We start from the raw sequence: 23,521 nt of genomic DNA on the forward strand, positions 1-23,521 counted from the left end.
TGCGTGGCTATTATATAGTAATTTTGAGCGGTTAGTTCCTTTTACTGGCATACTGCACTATTCAGTTGAGATACATAATGATTTATCCAGTGTTTCTGTGTTGAAAAAAATGTGAAATACAGTTTTGATTTAGTTTCTGCTTGATGTTGATATTTAGTTTGTTGTTAAATATCAAAGGTGGTATTAATATATATGATTGATGTTGACTTCAGTATGGGATGTTGTGAGGATCAAAGTTAGTATTGATATCTAATTTGATATGACATCAAAATGAGTATTAATATCAAGAGTTCGATTTTGAATAAAATTTATGATTCAGTCCATAATCACTGTTTCATGTTATTGTTTACGATATTTCCGTAAACATTGTTTTACGAGTTTTATTCTCGTCAAGATTCAAAGTATTGTTGAAGCATTTTCGCTCAAAAATATCAAAAGGGTTTTGAATACAAATGAGGAACCAATTATGAGATTCCTTAACTAAATTTTCTGATTCAGCAATTATGATTTTAAATGTCCTGCTCTATTGTAGATGTCGGTTTTTATATCAAAAGACCATATATATGTTATACTGAACTTGCTGAGCATTTTTTTCGCTCATACTTGCCTGTTTTTAAATTTAACCTTCCAGTGAGGATTAGCTCGCGATGTTTAGCCGCGTAAATCGAGAAAGCAAAGAAGAGGATTTTGGAAGGTGGTTGATCCAGGGTTGTGAAACTAAAGTGAGTTCTATTGTATAAAGTTTATTATATTATATTATACTCGTGTATTATATAGTTGGTCGTAGTATACTTCTTTTCGAATTTATACTAACAAGTTTAATATTGAGTTGGAATTTGTTGAAAAGAGTTAAAAGAAAGTGAAAAATGTATTTATGAAAATTCGGAATTCTTGTTTTTAGAACTATAACCTAAAAAGATCTTGGTGTAGTTTGGTGTCACAGATGCTTTATTTCAGTTACGGGCATTCACTTATTGATTAACAGGTTATTTTGAATTGAGATTTCACAGTTACGACCAAATCCTCTGACCCTGGATTTGGAAGCGTTACAATATATAGCCCAAAGATAGGATTTAGGGATTAGTATCTTTTGGAGGGGGAGGACTCTGACTTGGATAGATTTCATACACGTGTCCAGGTAATAACCACCTTTAGGACGCATCAAAGGCGTGTTGACGCGTGTCATGTTTATCTCATTTGTTGTTTGTTGATAGCTTTCATTGTCACGTACCCACGTGCCTTTCCTCGGTGGGCGGTGAGGTAAGCTTGTGTCTGAGCTGGGCTGAACCTAGAACCTCCTTGAGCCCGTCTCTCCTAGAACCTCCTTGAGCCCGTCTCTCCTAATGACAGGGTTGAATTCTAGCTGGGAGATCCCGACTCTCCAACTGAACTTGACTCACCTGAGAGCTGAGCTGGGTTGGATGTTAGTCGGGATACTCATGCTCTATTAAATATGACATGTTTCTAAAAGACAAAGTGGGTGGCAGCGGTAGAGATACTGAGATGAATTCTCTTAGAAAGCCAGAAAAGCCAGAAGAGAGTATACTTAGCTGGGGGAGGTCCTGAATTTTTAATGTTTTCAACTCCAAAAAGAATGGTATGGTTCACCCTTTGGTCTGTGGTTTGAGAGCCTGAAACACTTGAGAACTCTTATAAAAGTAAATTTGCTAATCATTTCTTTGTAAAAGTAAAAGTAGTTTACACTAATTACAACCTATATCCACATGGATGTAATGCTAATCGTCCTTTGTAAAAATGATGTATACCAACTGCAATCCATCCCATTTTTTTACTCTGTAAAACCTTTACATCATCCTGATTCTTTCCTTAACTTCAACCTCAACTAACTAAATGAATGCAGAAAGCCAGAGAAGCACGAAGCTGGCTAGTCAAGATGTTCGTTCCATTAGTCTTCTCTCAGCAGCCACAGCAGCAGCTAAAGATGGCAGAAGATGAATTAAGCTCCCACTTTCTTTCTCAATTGATTCAGGATCTTCATTGGAAGGTGCAACACGGAACAGGGATTCCAAATCTTTCAGGGTCAGTACAGGCTGATCAATACTTTTTTTGTTTGCACTAATGTATGATGTAGTCCTGCTTTTATTCAACTTATATATGCTCTCTTCAACTGTGTTTTGCACCTATCAAGCAAAAACAATAGATGAGGTAATTTACATTATGCATTTCGGCATTGGATGATACAATGAACAAATTTGACTAAAATATCAGATAACACGGAGGAAATACAATATTAGTTACGGAGTTGCAAAAGTTAAACGCATACTATGAAACGATGAACGATTGTTTTGTTCTCCTGTCCAATCCGATGCACCCTGCTGATTGCTTGTAATTCAGCTGCAGGATTGAGTAGTGGCTCTACAAGAATCACATGCTGTGCTTCCAACAAATTAAGGCCATTCGCTCCATGCTGAACTAATATCAGTAGCACCTGAATTGGTTCAATTTCTAGCTGACAGTCTTGCAGGCCACTTCCTTTTAGAGAGATTTGTTCTCCTCTGAAGCGGCTGATAGCAATATGTGACTTCCTGGAGAATAATTATTTGAAACATGGCTTTAGAGAAAACTGAAGCCCAGAGTTGAAAATATATATGAGATTGCCGGGCCTGAGGATGACCTTATGAGATTGTTGGGCCTGAGGATGACCTCAGGAGATTTGACTGAGGTTAAAAAATATAAGTGTAGCATAGGGTTATTTTTGTAAATACAGGGGGCTTTGTTTGTATTTACAGATTTGCCATTAAAATTTTATAGTGCAAAATAACTTAATCTCAGGTAACTTGCCTGAGGACACCCTCAGGCCCAGCAATCTCATATATATATAAACAAGCAAGTAAGCATGTCAGAACAGCGGGTATAGGCATGCTAGAGGCCTGGAGGGCCTTCAGGCATACCCGGAGGAACCGCAAAGACATAGCTGGAAAATCAACTAATACTTGACAGGAGTTCTTGATCCCAAGGATTTTGAAGGTACATCTATCACTTCTTGGCTTTAATAGACCCAAAAACCAATAAAATTAACTTTACCCTTCTTTGAGCAGGTTTACAATTTATAAATTAAACTGAAAAAACCTGTTCATATTATCATTTCATCAGGAGAGAGTTTCAAACTGAGAGGGACAAGGCACTTAGCTTCGTATAAGAAAAATCAAGAATCAACAGTTATCCCGTGTTTCATGGACTCAGGGTAGGAACTTTGGGTTTTGAGTTGTGTTTCTGTTCATCAACAAATCAATTCCATATAAATCTATATCTTACTAATATTTGATAAGAATAAAAATACAAGTTTGACGTATTTTAAAAAAAAAATCGGGTCACATTCAAGAATTGAGTTATGTCGTATCATTTTAGGGTTTTATTTAATATTATCAAGTGGGGCTTGTGTATCCGTGCCTGTATTTCACCATATCACCATACTAAGAATGTGTATGATACTAGTGTGATTTCGTAACTACCTACTAAGTGGGAACTTTCAAATTCAGAGAAACCCCGGAATTAATAAAAATGGGCAATGCTGAGCCAAATCCTATTTTCCGGGCAAGTGAGAATATCCCATAATACTCTGTAAATTCGGGTATTCAATATATGACAAACTTTCCATTCGTCTTTTCTAGACCAGAATATTACGGACTGCAAAAGCAACACGAACTTAACTTCTTTCACTAAAAAAATTTCTCCTGTAAATTGAGTAACAGTTGAATGAAAAAAATCGGGTGCACTATAGATAATAATAGTGTTATCAAGTATTTGCATCATTGTTTCTGACCACTAACCCCTCCTCAGAGAGTCGGGTGGTTGCCATTACCTCGGCAGTCGACAATAATGGACTAAGCTAGTATTTGCACCACTTCTACGAAAAGGGTGTATTTAGTTCATTTTCTGGATGTGAGTGCTTTGAGGTTGGTTGGTCACTTGTACTAGTCTTTACGTCGATTTATAATTTTTAATCTATATCCCAAAGTTTTTAGTTACTATATGACAAAGTAAGGTTATTCAAATTTCAAGGTGCAAAAAAGGATAATCTCACTTGACCTGCCACTTAAAAAGTTAATTTAAGTTATACCAAGGTCTCAAAATATAAGCCTATTACAACAGGAGATTCTTTATATACCTACTATTACAAAAAATAATCTTGATAATAGCAATCTAATTTTTAATTGTCAAAATCCAAACATGCAAGTCAAAGAAGTAAAATTCGACAGTACACAATCCAAGAACCTGATAGTTTCCCATAATTACAAATTAGACCTTATCTACATACTTTGACTAAGCATCACATAATTATACTATGTCTAACAAATATACTTAATTGGTGTAATACAGGTTATAATGACTGACAAAAGATCCCAGAACAAGGCACCAGGTATTAATATCATATCTCTTATGTTGTTTTCCAATACAATCATTGTCTAACGGACATGTAAAATCATGAATGACAACTGTACACTGCAATACATTCTTACCTGCCTCCTTGCATCCTGATAAAAGTTATATTGTTTGCACTGAAGGCATGTTGTAAAACATCAAGGACATCATTCCAACTAGAGAAAACAAGAACTTTGGCTTCAGGATTTGTTGATTTAATCCACAAAATTCTTTTCGTGACAGCTTCAACCTTCAACGTGCATGAAGAAAAATATCAGAAAAGAAAAAAGATGATGAACAAGGTGAGTTGATGAATTTCAAGATAAAAGAAACTTTGAGCTTCATGTTGTGAGGCACGAAATTTACTCCAGTGAATGCCATTGTTAAAATTAAAGTAAAAGAAAATACATGTGCTTGGTAGCACCAAACAAAGTGCATCATATACGCTCAGTAGAACTAAAGTACAGAACCAGGGTCGCATTGCATACGTTCCAAATGTTATACATGGCCTACATCAATAACTTGCTAACTCCAGTATGAAACTACACCAGACACAAGTATATGACTTAATATTCAAAACCAATGAGAAAGTCTGTCAGATGGTAGAAGATGTCAACTGTACATCCAAACATAAAGTATGGTAACTAGCAAGAGGTCAAGATACATAGAGCCACAAAGAATGCCAAGAAGCAAGACAACCGACACTGACATAAACAGAGGTAATTTTACTATCTATCTATAAGCTTAGGTGAGCACAAGTAAAGACCCTTGCATGTTTGAAGCCTCTGCCTTGGAAACAGAGATTTAGGTGTAGATATACATCAAAACCATTCCAATTGTTGAATTGAAATGACAACAGGGGGTAATTTACCTTGGTACTATAAGAACCTTGAACATTTATAGAATCTTCAGGAGAGATCTCAGAATTTTGCAAGGATGAAATTTGTTGGCCATCATCAACATAAGCAATATTTCCATAGTCCGTACGTATTCGACATGTTGGGCAATGTACCCATGTACTTTGAAAACCTCCGCACTGAATCCTTCTTTGATCAATCATTGCAAATAAACCTGCAATGGATGCACATGTTTCCACTAATTAGTAAATAAATCTAAATTTGCAGTATGATTAGCACATGGGAGAGAACTCAGTTAGCACTTGAAGGTGTTCCCCACTAACCGATTGTCAAAAAACAGTCGGCACTTCCTTTGAGAAAGGATATCGTTGGCAGCAGTTCCCTTGAGAAAGACTTGTAGCACCAGTGTAAAATTTAAGTTGCCTAAATTACTAGAAAAATGCTTCATAATAAGCTATATTGTTCTATACTGTACTGGACTAATACATGACACAATGCTATCTGAAAATGTGTGCTCTTATATAAAAATTTGAGCTATAAAGGCTTAGCCAAAAGTATCTTAAACCTTTTACACACAAAAAACGCACATCCTTTTCATAGGTATGCACACTCGAAATTATGTTACTACTTATCGTACCAGATATATTAGAAAGATAATGCATGTTATAACCTCAAGAATGCAATTACAAAAAAGTGCATCCTTTTCATGCGAGTACAAATCTATTTACATTTGTAAAAGTGCTGTTGCATTAAATGCAAATCTTTTTCTGCATGTAATAACCACAGCAAATGCATCCCGCATGTTTTCGAAATCTTATCTACATTTATTAATCCTGTACCATAATGTTTGCCTTGCAGTATTCTTATCTCAACTCAAGAATTCATAGGATAATACAAATATATGGGAACTTACATTTACAGCAAGTGATATGCCCACATTGAAAAACCATCTTTCGATTGCTAAGCTTCTCCTGACAAACTGGGCACGTGTCCTCACTATCTTCATTTAAGCAAGCATTTTCCATTGCATTAACGGTGGCCTCCTTATCATGAGATAGGGATGAAGTTTTCTTGGTTTGTTTTGAATGTACCAGACCCTGGGTTACAAACACTGGCATGATCAGTCACAGAAGCAACATTGGACATTGTAAAAAAGCATCAAATTTAACAGAGATACAGGACACTGTAAAGAAGAATTACATACAATATACTCTTTACAAATATTGTACCAAATATAATGTGACTTCTCCACAAGACCATAAAATTTAATGTCACATTAAATTTGGTGCATATTTCAAATTATACTGTTAGAGTTTGGTGCATATTTTGATTTCAAGACCATATGTATCTATGAAGGGAACATTCGGAGAGGCGTTCAACAATTTGTGGCATTGATTTTAATATCTTGTAGATGATAGTTAAAACGTGGCTGTGTGGGGTGTCAATATTGCTTTGAAGTTTGACTGCCTAATGTAGCTATCTAAGTACAATGTACATCATTAACATAAAATTTGATATAGGAAAGTTACTTTAGCTGAGGGTAGCAATACCATAAAAAACGATGCTCTGGACGAATCTCACTTGAGAACATTTCATTGTAATTTCAGTGTTCTTAAATATATGAATCTTCTCTCTTACTGCATATATACATTTAGGGGCTGGATCAAATGCAAACTGTTTTTCGGTACAAATTTTACAAACTTTTCCCAACATGTTGAATCTTAGTTGTATTAAGGGCTGGTGTTGAAAATAATCGAAAAAACATCTCCCCTCTATTAAAAAACAAATAAATATATAACATGATCTGTTAAACAGTTTTTATATTTATGTTAAATAATTTATTTTTATTACTCAACTATACTTCTGGGGATTGACCAATACCAAATTAGGATAGAGGATAGTTTGGTTGATTGTAACATTATATTAAAATTTTATTATAGTTTGATTGATTGTAATAATATGAGATATTATTATTTATTATAGTTTGATTGATTGTAACATTATATTAAAATTTTATATACTTGGGTTCAACACAAGTATAACTGAACAATAGATGTTGTTATATATGTGTTAAACACACGTTATACAAAACTCTCGATTATTCGAAAAAATGTCACAAATATATTTTTAAATATAGGAGTAAAAGGATTTCAATTATTTACAAAAATAGAAATTAGAAGAACCAAGTCTCAAAATAATTCTAAAGTTTGTACCCGAACCCACCCTTCTTAACATATATTGCTAAGAGAATCATACAGTAACTCAAATAGAAAGCTACTCTAGCCAAAAAAATTATTTTTACCCTTTCTCAAACCCGACAACAAACAGAAAATAACAAACTAAAGTGCAATATAAAATCTAAAAGTAGATGATTTCACCTTCAAATAGCGAAGTTGACCTTTTACACGAGATAATGTTGACAAGGCCACAAATTTCTCACTAGAATATTCAACACTTGCTGGATCCAAGTCTGCTGGAGTTAGTGCATCAACAGAATTATCATCCTCGTTTTCTCTTAGGCGCAATCTTGATGTGGCCATCTTTATTTCATCATGAGCACGCAGAACTTGAGCTTGAGCAGTTGCCAAAGACCTTGCTTGTACATACCCCTTGCGCATCCCCTTCACAGAAAGAAGAATAAAATCACAAGTATGAAATCTTTCGGTCACGCATGCACACAGTCAATACGAGTAAGGAAGGAACTGATAGCATCATGGTGCTAGCTATGGTTCTAGTGTTTTCCTCTAGCAGTACTTTGCTAATCAAGTAACTACAATATAGTCAGAATAAGTTAGCTCAGTCAAAGTGTGTTGACTAATCTCATCTTCTATAAAAACTAAACGTTAATGCACTCTTTTCATTATGATTTGAATGACAGCAAGGTACTTTCATCTAAAACTAATTTCTGCATCTATATCTCCAAGTCCATCAATCTAATCTGCAGTTGCTGACATATTTGGTACCAAGGCTACTAGATCCAACTAAAATTCCTTCAATTCATACTCTGTTTTTCGATCAGAAGTACAGGGAGTACCAATCGAGCTTAAATTATTTCAAAAGCTTAGAAGTTTAATTCACTTCTAAATCAGGAGTCCTATAATCGACTACACTACACACAGCTTATATTAGTAAAATCACTTCAATCTAGTCACAGATCAATTCCATCAGGAATTAAAGCACCGGAAACAAAGGTGAGAAAAGATTAAGAGAGAATGATTGAGGTAAGAACTAGTAAAAATTTCTCCACCCAGAGGTTCCCAACCCAAGTGATACGTGTATAAAGAACGTGATTCTATTTTTTAATGCGAAGGTGAATGATTATATTTAGAATTCTGAGTATCCATACATAACAGAAAAAGTCCCTATACACATGTATTTGCAAGAACATCTTCCTGCCATAGCTATAGATTTGAAGTATTAAAAATTAATGCCAATTAGTTGAGTTATCATATATACTAATCTTGGGAACTTAAAAATGTGTGCAACCAACATATTAATTCCCAGCGTCACAGTATGCAACTCTGTGCTGCTAAAAAGAGTAGAATTATAAATTAAATTGTATCGAGGCCGGACCGCATGACACACCTTCAAAAAACAGAGATAACTTTCTGTAGAATGTTCCGATTCCAGGATGGTCTGATGCATAACAAACTAGTAATCCTGGTCTTTCCACTGGTATAAGATTCAATGTTAGTATTTTCTAAGTAAAAGCATTTCATTCTGCAAAGTCAGTCTCTCTACAGCTATTGACATCTCATTCTTGGTGTCAAACACTAAAAAAGCTCTCTTTATGTAATTCTTCTCTGAATTCTCATGTTTACTACTCTATCTCCCCCTTAATAAGGTAAAAATCTGTATTTGAGCAACTTTAATCATATGTACAAGTTCCATAGCTTACCAGACACAATACCCGGTGACAGGAATGCAATTTTTCTTAATTTCTTTGTAAATTTTAGGCAGACTTCATATAGGCTGGTTGATAATAAACGTGATCGTACTTATATCATATCCTTAAACCAAATTTTGGAGCACAATTGAGCATGCAAAGCTGCAAAACATTGGAGACTTGGTTATTAACAGGTACAACACCACCTTTCATACATCTCTTCAATCTACATCTACTTCTTACAAGGTGGTTTATGGATACTAGACCTAAGAATTTCCAGATGCCCAACAGGAAACATATACACCTTAGTAGTACTGAAAGATATTGACTCATCAAAGAAAACACTGCAAGATTAACATAAAAAAGCTCAATCAAGGATGAAGACCAATTCCACTATTTGTAATTACAACCCTATAGGCAATGCTTAATTACTATGTGGTAAAATATGATGTTGGCTGCATCATATTTTCGGCCTTGCAGGGTGGCGGCTAAATCCAGTGTTGGAATGACCTAAAAGTAACATTGATTAAGATAAATTAAAGTAACAAAAAGACAAATATGGATAGGATTCTAACTAAAAGATAAAATAAAAACTAAAGAGTAAAACCCAAATAAATATTAAATATATTCTAATAAATTAAAGTGGTTTTATGATATTTATTAAGTTGACATTGCAGAGAGAGAGAGAGAGATATTTGAATAAATTAAAGTGGTTTTATGATATTTATTAAAGTTGACATTGATTATAGTAAGATTTAGCAAGACTAAATATTTTTATTATAAATTATAAATCAAATAGGTGATAAAAAAATTTTGGTACCATTGAGTCCACTAAAAAGGGGTTTTGGCTAAAAATAAAGAGTATAGATATAGGTTTGCTGATCGGATAATTTTAATATATAGTAACAATAACTGAGCTCACTTACAATGTATTGACTTATCTCTTCTATTAACTAGTAGGTACTATGAGTAAAAGAATTCATCATCTTTTCGGTAACATAAAAGACACTCTCATTCGGAGATTCACCACTGAACACTCTTACCAATCATTATCTAATCTTTGATGTAGAACAGGGTGGGAAAAGCGTTAAAAGAAGGGATAAAATTCCTATTCTGCAGGAATCGGTCGGGTCACAAATAAATCCTCGGATTTATCCAACAAAAATCAAATCATATTCATCTCTATTAAATAAAGAAGATTACAATTGCTTAAATAAACTCCTAAGACTTGGTGAACAAGTAACTTGGAGACTAAGTAAAATCAAAGATATAAGGAAACAAATTGTTTCAATATTACCGCATACCTATTAATTATCTACTACCAAATATATATTTACTTTATAGAATATAATTACTTACTAAAAACATACTTATATCTAGGTAATATTATAAAGTAGTTAACAACTACTTTAATTATTTTAGGTTCCGCATCATTCTCCTCTCCTTTAAAATAAATTTGACCGCGAGTTTTATAATAAAGAAGACTCCATATGATTTGGACATGAAATTGTGGAAGCAATTCGGATATATCTTCATGATTCATTTCATAAAACCGTTTTGGAATTATAAAATCGATATCCTCAACCAAATTGATATAGGACGGGGTGGGGAAGGGGTGAAACAAGGAGGTAACGCCTATCTCCACAGTGAATCACCAAAACACAAAATAAATTCGCAGATTTAATTCATAATAATTCAACTCTATTCAATAAAGAAGGATTACAAGAGTTTATATAGCTAATTAATTACTTGGGAGCCAAGTAATTTCCAAATAAAATGAAGTCCTAGAAATATCTACAACACCATAACTAATTGAAGAAAACAAATCCGTCTATTATTCTTCTATAATCTTTCTAATAAATATACTTAATATAACTTAACTACCTAATCAATCACAATTTTTTAAGTCCAAATAATAATGTAAAATACACATAAATTAATTTAATTATTGCTTGTTCCGCATCAGGAAGACATGAGTGCTAGATTGGAAAAGATGCAACAAACTTGTGAATCTATCAAGGTGTTAACAATAAGCACCATTTTGAATTTAAATTCAGAGCATGTGGAAGTCATAAATAATATCGAACCCGAGCCACAAATGGAGCAATATGAGTATGTTGAAAATAAGCAACAAAAGGAGCATGACGAGTTTGTTTGGCAAAAAAATTGAAGTGGATTTGTGATACGGAACAAGGAATAATAGAATTAATTATGTATATTTTACATTATTATTTAGATTTAAAATATTGTGATTGATTAGGTAGTTAAGTTATATTAAGTATGTTTATTAGGAAGATTCTAGAAAAATAATAAAAGGATTTGTTTCCTTCAATTAGTTATGGTAGTAGTCAAAATCTTTCAAATCCAAATAATAATGTATAAAATATATAAATTAATTTAATTATTCCTTGTCCCACATCAAAATAATTATCTTGTTATGGTAGTAGATAACTAGATATTTATAGGGCTTAATTTTATTTGAAAACTACTTGGCTCACAAGTAATTAATTAGCTATATAAACTCTTGTAATCCTTCTTTATTGAATAGAGTTGATTAATATGAATTAAATCTATGGATTTGTGTGTTTTTTCTGATTTTATGCAAAGATAAGCCTTTATCCCCCTTATTTACAGAACATCGGTGTATCAGAGTCGTCGTTCCTTCACCTAAACATTTTATCAAACACCTTCTCTACCAAAAAACAGCAGCCAACCACCGGCCACTAGCAGTTGCCAACAGCACTAGCAGCCAGCAGCCCCAAAAATTATTCAAAACCACAAAAATTTGTCAAAGACCTGAAAACCATTTCTTATATAGATCCTCAAATACTATACATTCAAGTTTCACAAATTGATGGAAACCATTTCTTATATAGATCCTCAAGTAGCTATACATTCAAGTTTCACAACTTGATGGTTTACTTCGTGAAATTGAAGGCATCATTGAACAGTCATATCCATGTGAGATGTGATTCTGACTAATGGGAAGCCGTTAATAGGTACGAAAAACTAAGGATTGAACGTGAACAATTGTATGACAAAGTACCGAGAATCTTTGAGGAATCAAACAAAGCTCTTTGATGAATTATGCATCAAGTTGACGAAGCCTATAAAACCTTGTATTGTGGAGCACCTGGGTTTGACAACTTCAAGTATTATTATAGACGAGATCACTTTTGGCGATTCAGATGTGCAAGATGTACAAGTCCATGATGAACTTGTTGGTCATCAAATGAATGTTCCAATACAGTTTCAATACATCAGACTGATGTTGATGAAGTGAATATCATAAACAATGATATCAACGGTAATTCGGTCCTTGGAGATGTCAAAAACAGTTTTCAGACAGCTCATATTGACTTTATTATTCCTCATTGATGTTACGAAATCAAACATGTAAAGATGTTTCTGAATGGCTTCCAAAGGTTTATGATCAACACGTGTGGAGTCCCATTCGAGGATTATGGTTCACTATAAAACTCTTGGCCGAGTTTTCTTCAAAGGAGAGGAGAATGATGCGGAACAAGAAATAATTAAATTAATTTATGTATATTTTACGTTATTATTTTGATTTAAAGATTGTGATTGATCATAGTTAAGTTATATATTAAGTATATTTAGTAGGATGATTCTAGAAGAATAATAGATGGATTTATTTCCTTCAATTAGTTATGGTAGTAGATATTTATAGGGCTTAATTTTATTTGGAAATTACTTGGCTCCCAAGTAATTAAATAGTTATGGAAACTCTTGTAATCCTTCTTTATTGAATAGAGTTGATTAATATGAATTGAATCTCCAGATTTGTGTGTTTTTGTTGATTCTCTGCGGAGATAGGCCCTTATCCCCCTTGTTTACCCTATCCCCACCGTTGTCCTACATCATGTCCTTTGACAACTTCAACATTTGTTGCAGTAATGATGTTGCAGTAATGATCTTTCACGCTCATAGTAGAGATGCGCAATCAAATCATCATAGTAATGCAAATTTTCAGATGATAGGCCTATAATCGTAGCTTGATGGCTGAAGCAATGCAAGTAAATTCAATATAGCTTGACCATGTACTTTAGCACAAGTGATCTCATTGTTTTCCGCAAGAAAATAATAAAGTATGGGGCTGTTTTGGATAATTATAGGGTAATGGAAGCCCTCAACAATTCTGGACAAGGATGAAGACAGGTTTTGTTGGCTGATGGCAGCTACTGGCAGTGGCTGTTGTTGACTGCTGGTGGCTGTTAGTGGGCTTCTGGGGCTGGATACAGCTGCTGGAGGCGGTTGATGGCAGTTTATGGAGTTTGGGTGGAGGAACCGTGGCTTGATACTTGATAAGGGAAAGGGATAAAAAAAGGGATAAAATATCCATCTCTCCAGAGAATCGGTGGAGTCATAAATAAATCCTCAGATTTATCCAATAATAATTAAATCATATTCATCTCTATTCAATAAAGAAGATTACAATTGCTTAAATCTAAGACTTGGTGAACAAGTAACTTGGATACTAAGTAAAATTAAAGATACAAGGAAACAAATCATTTCAATATAACTCATAGCGATGAATAATCTACTACCAGATATATACTTATTTTATAGAATATTCCTAACTAGAAAATATAATTACTAACTAAAAACATACTTATATCCAAATAATATTATAAAAATAATTAACTAATTACTTAGCAAAAAAATTAACTAATATAATTATTTTATGCTCCCCCCCCCCCCTCTAAGTTTTGCATCTTCATCTCAATATCTGTCTAATCTGCAACTGACTATATAATGAAATGAGAAAATAATAATGTTAGGAAACATAATAAATAGAATAAATATTAAGTCAGTTACGAATCTGAATAATTAGTGTGTGCATCAGTTATGGATTTCAAAGGGAGGATTTGGTGGGAATAATAATATTTTAGCTTTAATTTAGGGATTGTGAGTTGAGATTGGGGTTATAAATAGGGAAGCCATTTATATGTTTGAGAAAAGGAAGAAATAAGATTGACTTATGTGTGTTTGTGGAGAGTGGTGGTCTCTCGAATACCACCTAGTTGTGTGTGTGTTTATCAATAAAAAAATTCGTTTCTTTATATATATATATATAAATATAAGGACTGGACAGGTCCTAACAAATTGTTAGCTCATAACATTCATCAAACAAAAATAAATGGAATTTTAAAGCTATATGTGTCTAACTTCAAGTTATTTTTTCTACATTTTTCTCGTGGAGCATTACGAAGAAGGCAGAGAATCAATGATGATAAGAGCAATAATAGATCAAAACAAAAATAACATCCGATTAACCAATCCTTTAATATTTCGTGCCCTGCCATTCAAAGAATGTTAACGAGGAAGAAATTTTAGTTGCATGGATAAAACCAGAATCTGATAAACTAACAAATTTCAACTCGAAGAAACAGATATAGTCTTACCTCTAAAAGCAACAAATGTTTGGTGGCTGCTTCCGTAGCCTCTCTACCCAACAAAGCCTTAGAGTAGCTCTTTATAATCCCAAGAATTACTTCCACATCAGAGGGAGACTTTGTAACCTACGTATGTAATAATAATAAATATCATCCAACACGAGAACAGAAATCAAAGCTACTCATATTTCACCCCAATAAATTTTAAACTATCCAAATTTCTTCCACACTTCTTAAGTTATTTGACATGCCATTTCACTTATATATGAACACAAATCATGTTAGAAATTTTGATATCATTCACCGAACTTCATATTAAATTATGTTCCTTTGTAAGTTGTAATATCTAATAAAGATCGGGTTAACTTTTAAAGTCAACTTACTTGATAGTGTCAAGAAGCCACTCATTTTAAAATGGTCTCCAATAAATCGCTCTTTCATGATATAATACATTTTTTTAATCTTGATTGAAGATAAGGGATAATTTAAAGTTCGCAATAGAATGGATGTGGCTTGTGAATTGGCACTAAAATCACTTTATATCACTAATAAACAAATAAATGCCTAGTTTCACATTTTCCTTGTCAAGATCATGACCATCTATCCATGCCTTACACAAAGTAAGAAAGCAACGAGTCTACTCAAATGTTAATCGCCTAGCTAGCCAGAAAATACTCTACCTTCTGCAAGAAATCACTCGTAGATTCACAATTCTTATAGAGTCAATGCATAGAAAAACCAATTTCTTCTCTTTTCCCTCTCATGATCTCATCTGTGCATGATAATCTTTTTTTATTTGATTTTTTACATAATAGATATAATCACAAGCCTACTTCTTGTCTTTACCTTCATTGGGATAAGCGCAACTGTAGCATTCTATAGATTCTAAATCTGAGTCAAAATCGAGTTCTTAAGGAAGATTTTTTTCCAATAGATTCTTGTTTATGCTGCCTGACCTTATTGAAAATGCAAGCCAAGTTGCTAAATTGAGTCAAATAAATGTGTGGGTCAGGATACAAGGGCCTAAAAAGAAAAGACTGGGGGGTTCAAATTAGTAAGCCACAATGTGAATATAGTTGACTTACATCCATAAAGATAAAAAGAGAAACTAAAGTTTTGTAATTATTATAGCTCCGTCAAAGATTAAGAAAATGAGAATTTCATCAATCCAACATATTTAACCGAAAAGTATTTGATTTAATAAAAAAACGTCTAGTGCGACCGCTTTATTTAGATGACGCTTTTGATACCCTAGTTTTTCATACATTGCACCTCTATCACTCTATCATTCACTTTTGTACACATTGTCATCTTAAAAATTAAAATCTAAAATTGATTAATATCTCTGACACCCTAATACTTGGTAATCTCTAGCACTCTATCATTTACTCTGTTGTAATCACATCTTCATGTTATCTCATGTGTACCTTTAGCACCATTTTTGCCTAAAATTGCCAGAAACTTTGCACATATGGAACACACTGATCATCATAGGAAGGGTAAAAGAAAAGAAAGGAATGTCCATGCCTAGAGCATGCAGAGGGTACCAAAGCGGCAGTACATTAAACATTAAGGTTACCTATTGTAGTAACTCAGCCCTTTTTTAGCATTTTCTTTCTCTGTTGATTGGTACCAAAGGGTATTTTTTTGGTATTTTTTTTTATATGCAATAACCTTATGACAAACTGTCAGTTCATAATAGAAAGTCTCCCGAAAGCTCTTTTATGCACCATCGCTCATAAACAAAATATACACAAAAATTAACTCACTTACCACTACTTTCTCCCCTGCATCTCTCTTCTTTCCATCGTCTTCAGTTCCGACAGTGGCTGAAGTTGAGCTTTTGTTAGCCTGTGAAAGCTTCCAATAGAACTGATTCAACGCAGACTTCTTCTTTTGCTGATCTACCGCTTCCTCAGCCGATGAAATTAACCCTCTGCCATTACCTTTACTAAGACGGAAGAGCCTCGCCTCGTAACCCTTTAGATATAAAATATGCAAGTAAAATGGTGATAAGATAAGTATCATGATGACGATGACACTATTATTTGTGCAAACAAGTATATGGTTCATTAAAGAGTTTGTTATAACCTGAAACAATTCATCTAGTTCGCAGTGAACACACATGACACCGTCACCAGAATAGCAATTTGGGCAGTATCTCACACGCTCGATATCCTCCACTCTAGGATTTCCCATTCTTTTGTCGATTTCCATAAGTCCATCAAGCAAAGATTTCCTAGAGTCTTCTAGTGAATCCAATGTGGTTTGTAGGTAATACTTAAGAGCTGTAATGCTCTGAAAACTGGACAAAAAATAATGGGATAAGTAAACTTAGGTATACAATAACCGATTACCATTTTAACTCAGCATTCATGACATTTTGAAACATGCACTTCCAAGTCAATAACTACCAAATTTAAATTGAGCACTATCTGTAATTAAACCTTCATGAGTCCATTTTCATTCTTTCATTCCAGGTAAAGCCTCCTTTAAGTATCAACTGATGGAGGAGGAACAATAATAGACAATCCGCCTCTTTTCTTTTTGTTTTCACAAATAAGAAGTTTCGGACCTAATTCTTAGTTAAAGAAATAAGTTACAGTAAAAGAATAGAGGAGCTCACAATGTAGGCATTTGATACTTGTATATATAGGTAATATCTAGAACATATGTACTGATCTCAATTTTTGGCACCACACGTTAATCAAGAATTAGCACGGGGAAAAATGTGCTTGCATGACTGGAACTAACCAGGATGATATTTTTGATGTCTTGGAAGTGTTCAGTGTCCCAGAGATGGCTTCTCCAATCTTTCTGATCAGCTCACCGGAGGTTTCCTGATTTTGCTCAGCGTAATGTAGGGTATCTAACCACCACGTCATATGTTTATTGTTTTTCTCAGTAACAATATTATTAACCTTCAAAAGGAAAAAAACCAGAAGGATAAAAAAATGAGACACCATGAAAAAACTTGCAAGTTGAGATATCATATTAAGGACTGGGCGACTGGCTTATGCTTCTGTACGTTTAGTATCATTTGATGCACTGTAAAACTCTATACACCATTGTACTGTACCTTCATAGGGACAGCTTGAAGATAATATATACCTGAACATATGACTTTCGGAATTCTGCCTGAGCCAGAGCCAGCTTTGAATTGAATACAGACAAGAATTTCTTTTTTAATTTATCACTTGTCAATCTTAAGCATCGGTTGCTTGTCGATCTGCACACTATTTTGAAATGAAGTCAATATTTAGCACCCCGTGATTCATTTGATGGAATTCAAAAGAGACTAAAATTGAACTCTCTGTCTCACCAGTCATATCTGAGGACTTCTCTTTACAAAGTTTTATCTTCTTTAAAGCAGGTTTTTGACAAGCTTCATCAAGCATTTCCTCAACCTTGCATTCACCAGTTTCAAGGCACTCGCAATCAGAGTGAAACTCATTGGTGAAGTCTGCGGTCAAAGGAAGTATCTCAGCTAGATTATGATGAAGATGTATGTTTAACAAAGGGTCCACACGGAAATCTTCAGAATGCTCTTCAATTAATGTCAACGCTTCTTTATATAATGATGCTGATTGTGAAAATTCTTGCTTAATTACAGCTATTGCTGCAAGTGCATTGAGCGAAACAACTAATTTCCTGAGAGCTTCTTCCCCTTCTAGCTTCGTTTTACCTACGAGAACCTAAAAGACATGATCTTAATAGACATGCAAATTTACATGAATCTGAAATGAAATAAATGAGGAGAGTCATGTACTAACCGATAATATTTCCTCCATGGTCATGGGAGACTGCTGCAAGGATCGAAGACCTGAACTTCCCACTTGAGGATGACAGCATGCCTGGCGAAGCTTCAAGAGTGAATTCAACAGCTTTGCAGCTTCAACGTGAGTAACAACATGATCAGATAAAGCATCCGATGACTTGGAACCTGCATAGAATGGTGTTCTCAGTTCAAACAGGTATACTGAATTCTATATTAGACTATATAGTATGAATTTAGAAGACAGGATCCACAACCTGAAACATTCTTTTTAAGGAAATCTTCTTTAAAACTCGACATTATTTCCCGAGCATAGCCAACACAAGTATCATACTGCCTCTGATAAAAACTCTCTTCAATTGGTGAGAGAGAAATCCAAGACACGCGTTCCTCCTGAGGAGGAATCTGCAACTCTTCTGAAATATGGACTTTGGAAGAGCGCCACATTATTTGTTTGAACAAATTTCGGGTGAATTCCATAGCTCCTACATCTCCATTCTGCAAAATCAATTCCAAGGATCACGAAATGGTTAGAAACCAGCAACGTTCGCCTTTCCAACACAAACCGGAGGAGATCTATTTGGAAAGCACAACAAAAAGGGAAAAGATTGTAAGAATTACAGTTGTCCACCAATGATTACAATGATACAATTGCATTTTAATTAATCACAGGACATCAAAGACTTTTTAGGCAATGATGAAAAAGAAATATTTTGCAGGAAAGTATCGCAATTAAAAATGTATTTAGGACCAGACTGCAGCACCATCCGCTGGCCTGAAGAACACCGAAGATCAAAGAACCCCTGGATTAATTTTACCATATACTAATTATTATTTTTTTGTGAAATAAAACTTTTTTAAAATTCGCAGTTGCGTGCTCACAATTTCTGTTAATATAAGATGCAAAGGTATCTGACAAAATTAGCAAAAAAAGAGAAAGACATCCGATGAATAAAATTGAAACTAGGACCAAATAAAAGTAGGAATGCCACCCCTATATGCTAGTATGATAGAGTACGCACCTCGTATGGATCCCGAATAACTTCAGTCCACCATCTAATAATATCATAAGGACTCAATTTAAGGAATCTCAAGAGTCCATACAAGTCATCAAGCTTGCGTTGAATGGGAGTTCCAGTAATACACCAACGATTCCTAGCATGTAAGCGGAGCGCCATTTCTGTTGCAGCTGCAACATTACTTTCAACCATTTGAGCTTCATCCAAACATATTCTCCACCACAGTAGTCGAGTTAGGCTAGTTGGTATAACAGGGTACCTGTACTACAAAGGTCAGATTAAGATATAATGCACTTATAATACCCAAGAGAATGCAAATTGTAGACATAGTATAGTGCCATTTATGTGGAAGGAAAAAGGACCATAAACAAATGTTTTTGGCTTCTAAGATGGTTTAGAAGAAAACTGGGAAGGGCACATGGCTTTTAATTTGTGCTAGGGGAACTGACCATACTAGTTCACAGAAATAGAGTGTGAGATTCGAATAGATTGTTGCTTATGTACAGTGGAAATATAACGCTGCCCCTTTTCCTAGATGAACAACTATTATAATAATAATTAACAATTAAACAGCAATGTTTGTTAAAACCAATGATTCCCCGTTATCAAAATATCATGAATAAGCACATTCCAGCTAACTGTAGAATCTCCCTTCCACCAATTATGAGGCAACTATAGATATCAGTTTACCTCTTTTGAAATCGCATAAAATGACGATCCCCTTCGTGCCTATCAGAGTCATGTGATAAGTCATCTTTAAGCACATCATATGTTGTCAACACAATATCAGCACTGAGAAGTTCACCAATATCCATCAGAGAAGTATTTGATATTGATGTGTTTCTCACACCTTCATAGATACATATTTTTAAGGATCCTGACCTCGTATGACTGCAAAAAAAAAAAGAAAAAAAATGAAAAATGTGAAACTGATTGAATAAATTAGAAGAATTTTGCAAAAATAACAGATAATTAATGTAACATACCAGGCCTACATTTATAATATAACATCCATATAAACATGCTCTGAATTCAAATTAATGGACCTCAATAAAGAGGGAATAAAAAATGATTCAAAATTTCATTTTGTTGCACCTTCAGATGTAGAGTAGTGTTTAGAGGAGGGTGTGTATATACTTTGGATATTCCTGATTTTATGATACAGACTGGAGAGCTGATCCTTTTTCCTCTGTTACAATTACATGTTTCCAAGCACAACAAGGGCAAAGCGAAAGTACTAAAATTACCGGATAATTTCAGAATGCCACTGCGGTAGTATAGGAGCAGGGCACACTATAAGAGTGGCACCGGTCGCGATTGGTGAGACAGCAGCTAGTAAAAGTTCCGAGCACATCCGGCAGACATGAGCTTCATCCTCAACTAACAATTTCGGAATGTCCCTTGCTTTTGTTGAGATCTTGCAAGCGATCAGTTAAATAGCCAACACAGTCTGCATGCTGCCAAGCATCACAAATATCACATTGGACCCACAATCCTTCGTACTTCGAACTGTCACTCACAGCTCCACATACACACTCCACACGCTCCTTTTTTATTCTTTTAATGTTAATGTTCTGGTCTCCAGAAACTTGCATTATGTCATTAGTCACATGATCATCTTCCAGCGTTGACTTTCGATGAGCGAAGATACAAGCAAGCACTTCAACAGTTTTTCCAAGACCCATCTCATCTTCAGTATTCATGTCCGCAAATATTTATCAGAAAATTAATGATAGAAAATCAACCTTTGATAATATTTTTGATTCTATGAACTTGGCACCGTAATCACTACCCTTGAGGTGTGCAGTAGCAAAGGTGCATGTGTCATTTAACAAACATTTTTTAGCCAAACAGGAAAAAATCGGAATGACCCTATATATTCTTTCAACAATAGGAAGAAAAAATCACATAAATCTCGAAAGATGTAACCCAGTCACAAGCATAGAACAGAACTAAGTAAATTACTCACCAGCAAGAATGCCACCTGAGACATATGGAACTTCATTATCCGGATGCAGTGAAACACTTCCGCTGGAGAAAGAGTAAAATTCAAGTTAATATCGTGGACCAAGATTAGAACTACAATAAAATTTAGTGACATGCACAAAGAACTTCACCAGCAGATAAGTAATTTAATAAAAAGTTCTATTCTGTATTCAGAAAGTAAAGAAGAAAACTGACCCAAGTAAATAATATACTTCTAGTTCATTACAGATTGCTAACATTCAGAATAATTATACATGTGGTCCCTCATAGCACCTACTAAAGTACTCACTAGAAGAACGCACAAAGGCATATAGCAGAAATGTATTCGATAGTGGTCTTAAAGATGATGAGATATTACCTAAATGAATTGTAAAACATTTTTGAGCATGACTCAATCAGATTAACAGGCGTAGATAGTGGATAAACAAGCTGATCTCGTTCCTTCTCGACCCAAATTTCCGAGCCCCCTTTCTCACGTTGTACCATCCAATAAGCTGCACGCCGCTGGTATGGTCTAAGATTGGGCAGCAAGTCGGGCATGTCTTCCAACATTGGATACTTTCTAAACGTATAAAAAGTATAGAATGTTTAAAATTAAAAAGCTTATTTGATATTAGAACATCATGGAAAAATAGAAGTAACATGTTACATATAACTTGTCACTGCAGTTATCCTTACTTAGATGGTTTGATAGCCTCATAGAAGCCAGCAGCATCGAACTTCTTCCGCTTTCGTAAGTCAGCAGAAGTTTCATCAGTCTCCCCAGCTAACCCTTTTTCCTCACCTGCTTTTGCATTATATCCATATCTAAACTCCGAGGTCATAACCTCTGGGCGCAGCCACGCCATAATCCTCATCATACTTCTTCTCCAAAGTCCTCTTGTATTATCAAATAGCGACTCACATGCATCAAAAGCACTCTTCAATAGTCCCACTCTCATCCTCAAACTCAAAGATCTATGAGATAATGTCACTCCTAAAACTGGCCTCAACGTCAAAAAACTAATACCGGCTAAATGCACAAGGCCAGAAACACCCTCGTCGGGTCCATCAAACCTACCCTTAAGCAGCACAACATCTGTCTCCCCATCATCCAAAACCCTCTTCTCCAGCAACTCCAAATACATATGACTCCCCGAGAAAACCGGCCAATGCCCTAACTTGATTCTCCCCAGAAAACCACCAACATTCAACAACCTAAACCGTAACGAGTACTTAGACTCCCGATAAAATTGGTCACTCGAAACAAATCCCCAAAACTCTTGACTTACATCCAAATCATTCAAAACAATTTCGGCAATATCGTAACGTTGAGCAGAATTCCAACTAGTAGTATCAACTTGAACATAAAAAGGCTCCTCAATTACATTATCCTCAATTAATTTACCAGTTTGGTGTTTGGATTCTTCAGATAAATTAATAACATGGGAAATACCAACGGATCGATGCGGTCTACTTTGTTTCTTTCGGCCCATCCTATGCAGATAGAAATATAAATTAAAGATTCGAAATTCAAGTATCTAAACTGCCAAACAGAACAGAACACGCATAAAAACGTGGAATGAATGAATGAATAGAATAAATGGAACAAGAGTATAATGTATAAAAAATATGAGACAAAGTTAAAAACTTACGAAGATGAGAGAGCGAGGAGTGAGAGTTGGAGTCGGTAACTTAACTAGGTTGCGTACCACATTATTAACAGAACACCCCCCCGCCTTGCCCCAGTTTTTGTTTTTTCTTTACCCGAAGTACTGCATTTTTTTTATACGACTTTTATTTTTATTTTTTTGCTTTTTTCTTATTAATATTTTTATGAAAAAAATTATTTTGAAACATTATTATTTTTATTTTTATTTTAGCTCTAGTTAAATATTATTATATTTTAATCCGAATAGATAATATATTTTATTTTATTCTGATGATATTATATCGACCAACGCATTATATTGTAGCCCTGTTTAATAAAATATTTTTTTGGTAGATCGGTAGTATTTATTAAATTATTTTAGCGTGAGATAGCAATACTTGCTTTTAGTCTCAGACCCGTTATGTCAACCAAATTCGGCTAATTATATTTAGTTTTTTGTTTAATTTTATTTTAGCCCGGAATGAATATTATTATGTTTTAGATCGAATTAATAATATGTATAATTTTATTTTAGTACGATGACATTATATATGTCAAACAAATTTAC

The 23,521-nt window shown here is 34.4% G+C and overlaps 1 protein-coding gene across 1 annotated transcript; it reads right to left on the reverse strand.

The window, feature by feature from the left end:
- Positions 1 to 1,650: 1,650 nt before the first annotated feature.
- LOC141713284 (uncharacterized) lies at positions 1,651 to 22,943 on the reverse strand. Its single transcript, XM_074516628.1, is given in 21 exon segments — positions 1,651 to 2,141; positions 2,285 to 2,546; positions 4,482 to 4,633; positions 5,255 to 5,454; positions 6,154 to 6,337; positions 7,619 to 7,861; positions 14,553 to 14,669; positions 16,317 to 16,523; positions 16,635 to 16,848; positions 17,298 to 17,464; positions 17,655 to 17,779; positions 17,866 to 18,238; positions 18,317 to 18,486; positions 18,576 to 18,816; positions 19,341 to 19,596; positions 20,028 to 20,228; positions 20,585 to 20,737; positions 20,739 to 21,027; positions 21,307 to 21,368; positions 21,682 to 21,885; positions 22,002 to 22,943. Coding segments are annotated over 21 exon segments (4,869 nt in total). The 5' UTR covers positions 22,799 to 22,943; the 3' UTR covers positions 1,651 to 1,889.
- Between the last annotated feature and the right edge of the window lie 578 nt (positions 22,944 to 23,521).

This window comes from Apium graveolens, chromosome 3 (genome assembly GCF_009905375.1).
Source record: "Apium graveolens cultivar Ventura chromosome 3, ASM990537v1, whole genome shotgun sequence".
NCBI lineage: Eukaryota > Viridiplantae > Streptophyta > Magnoliopsida > Apiales > Apiaceae > Apium > Apium graveolens.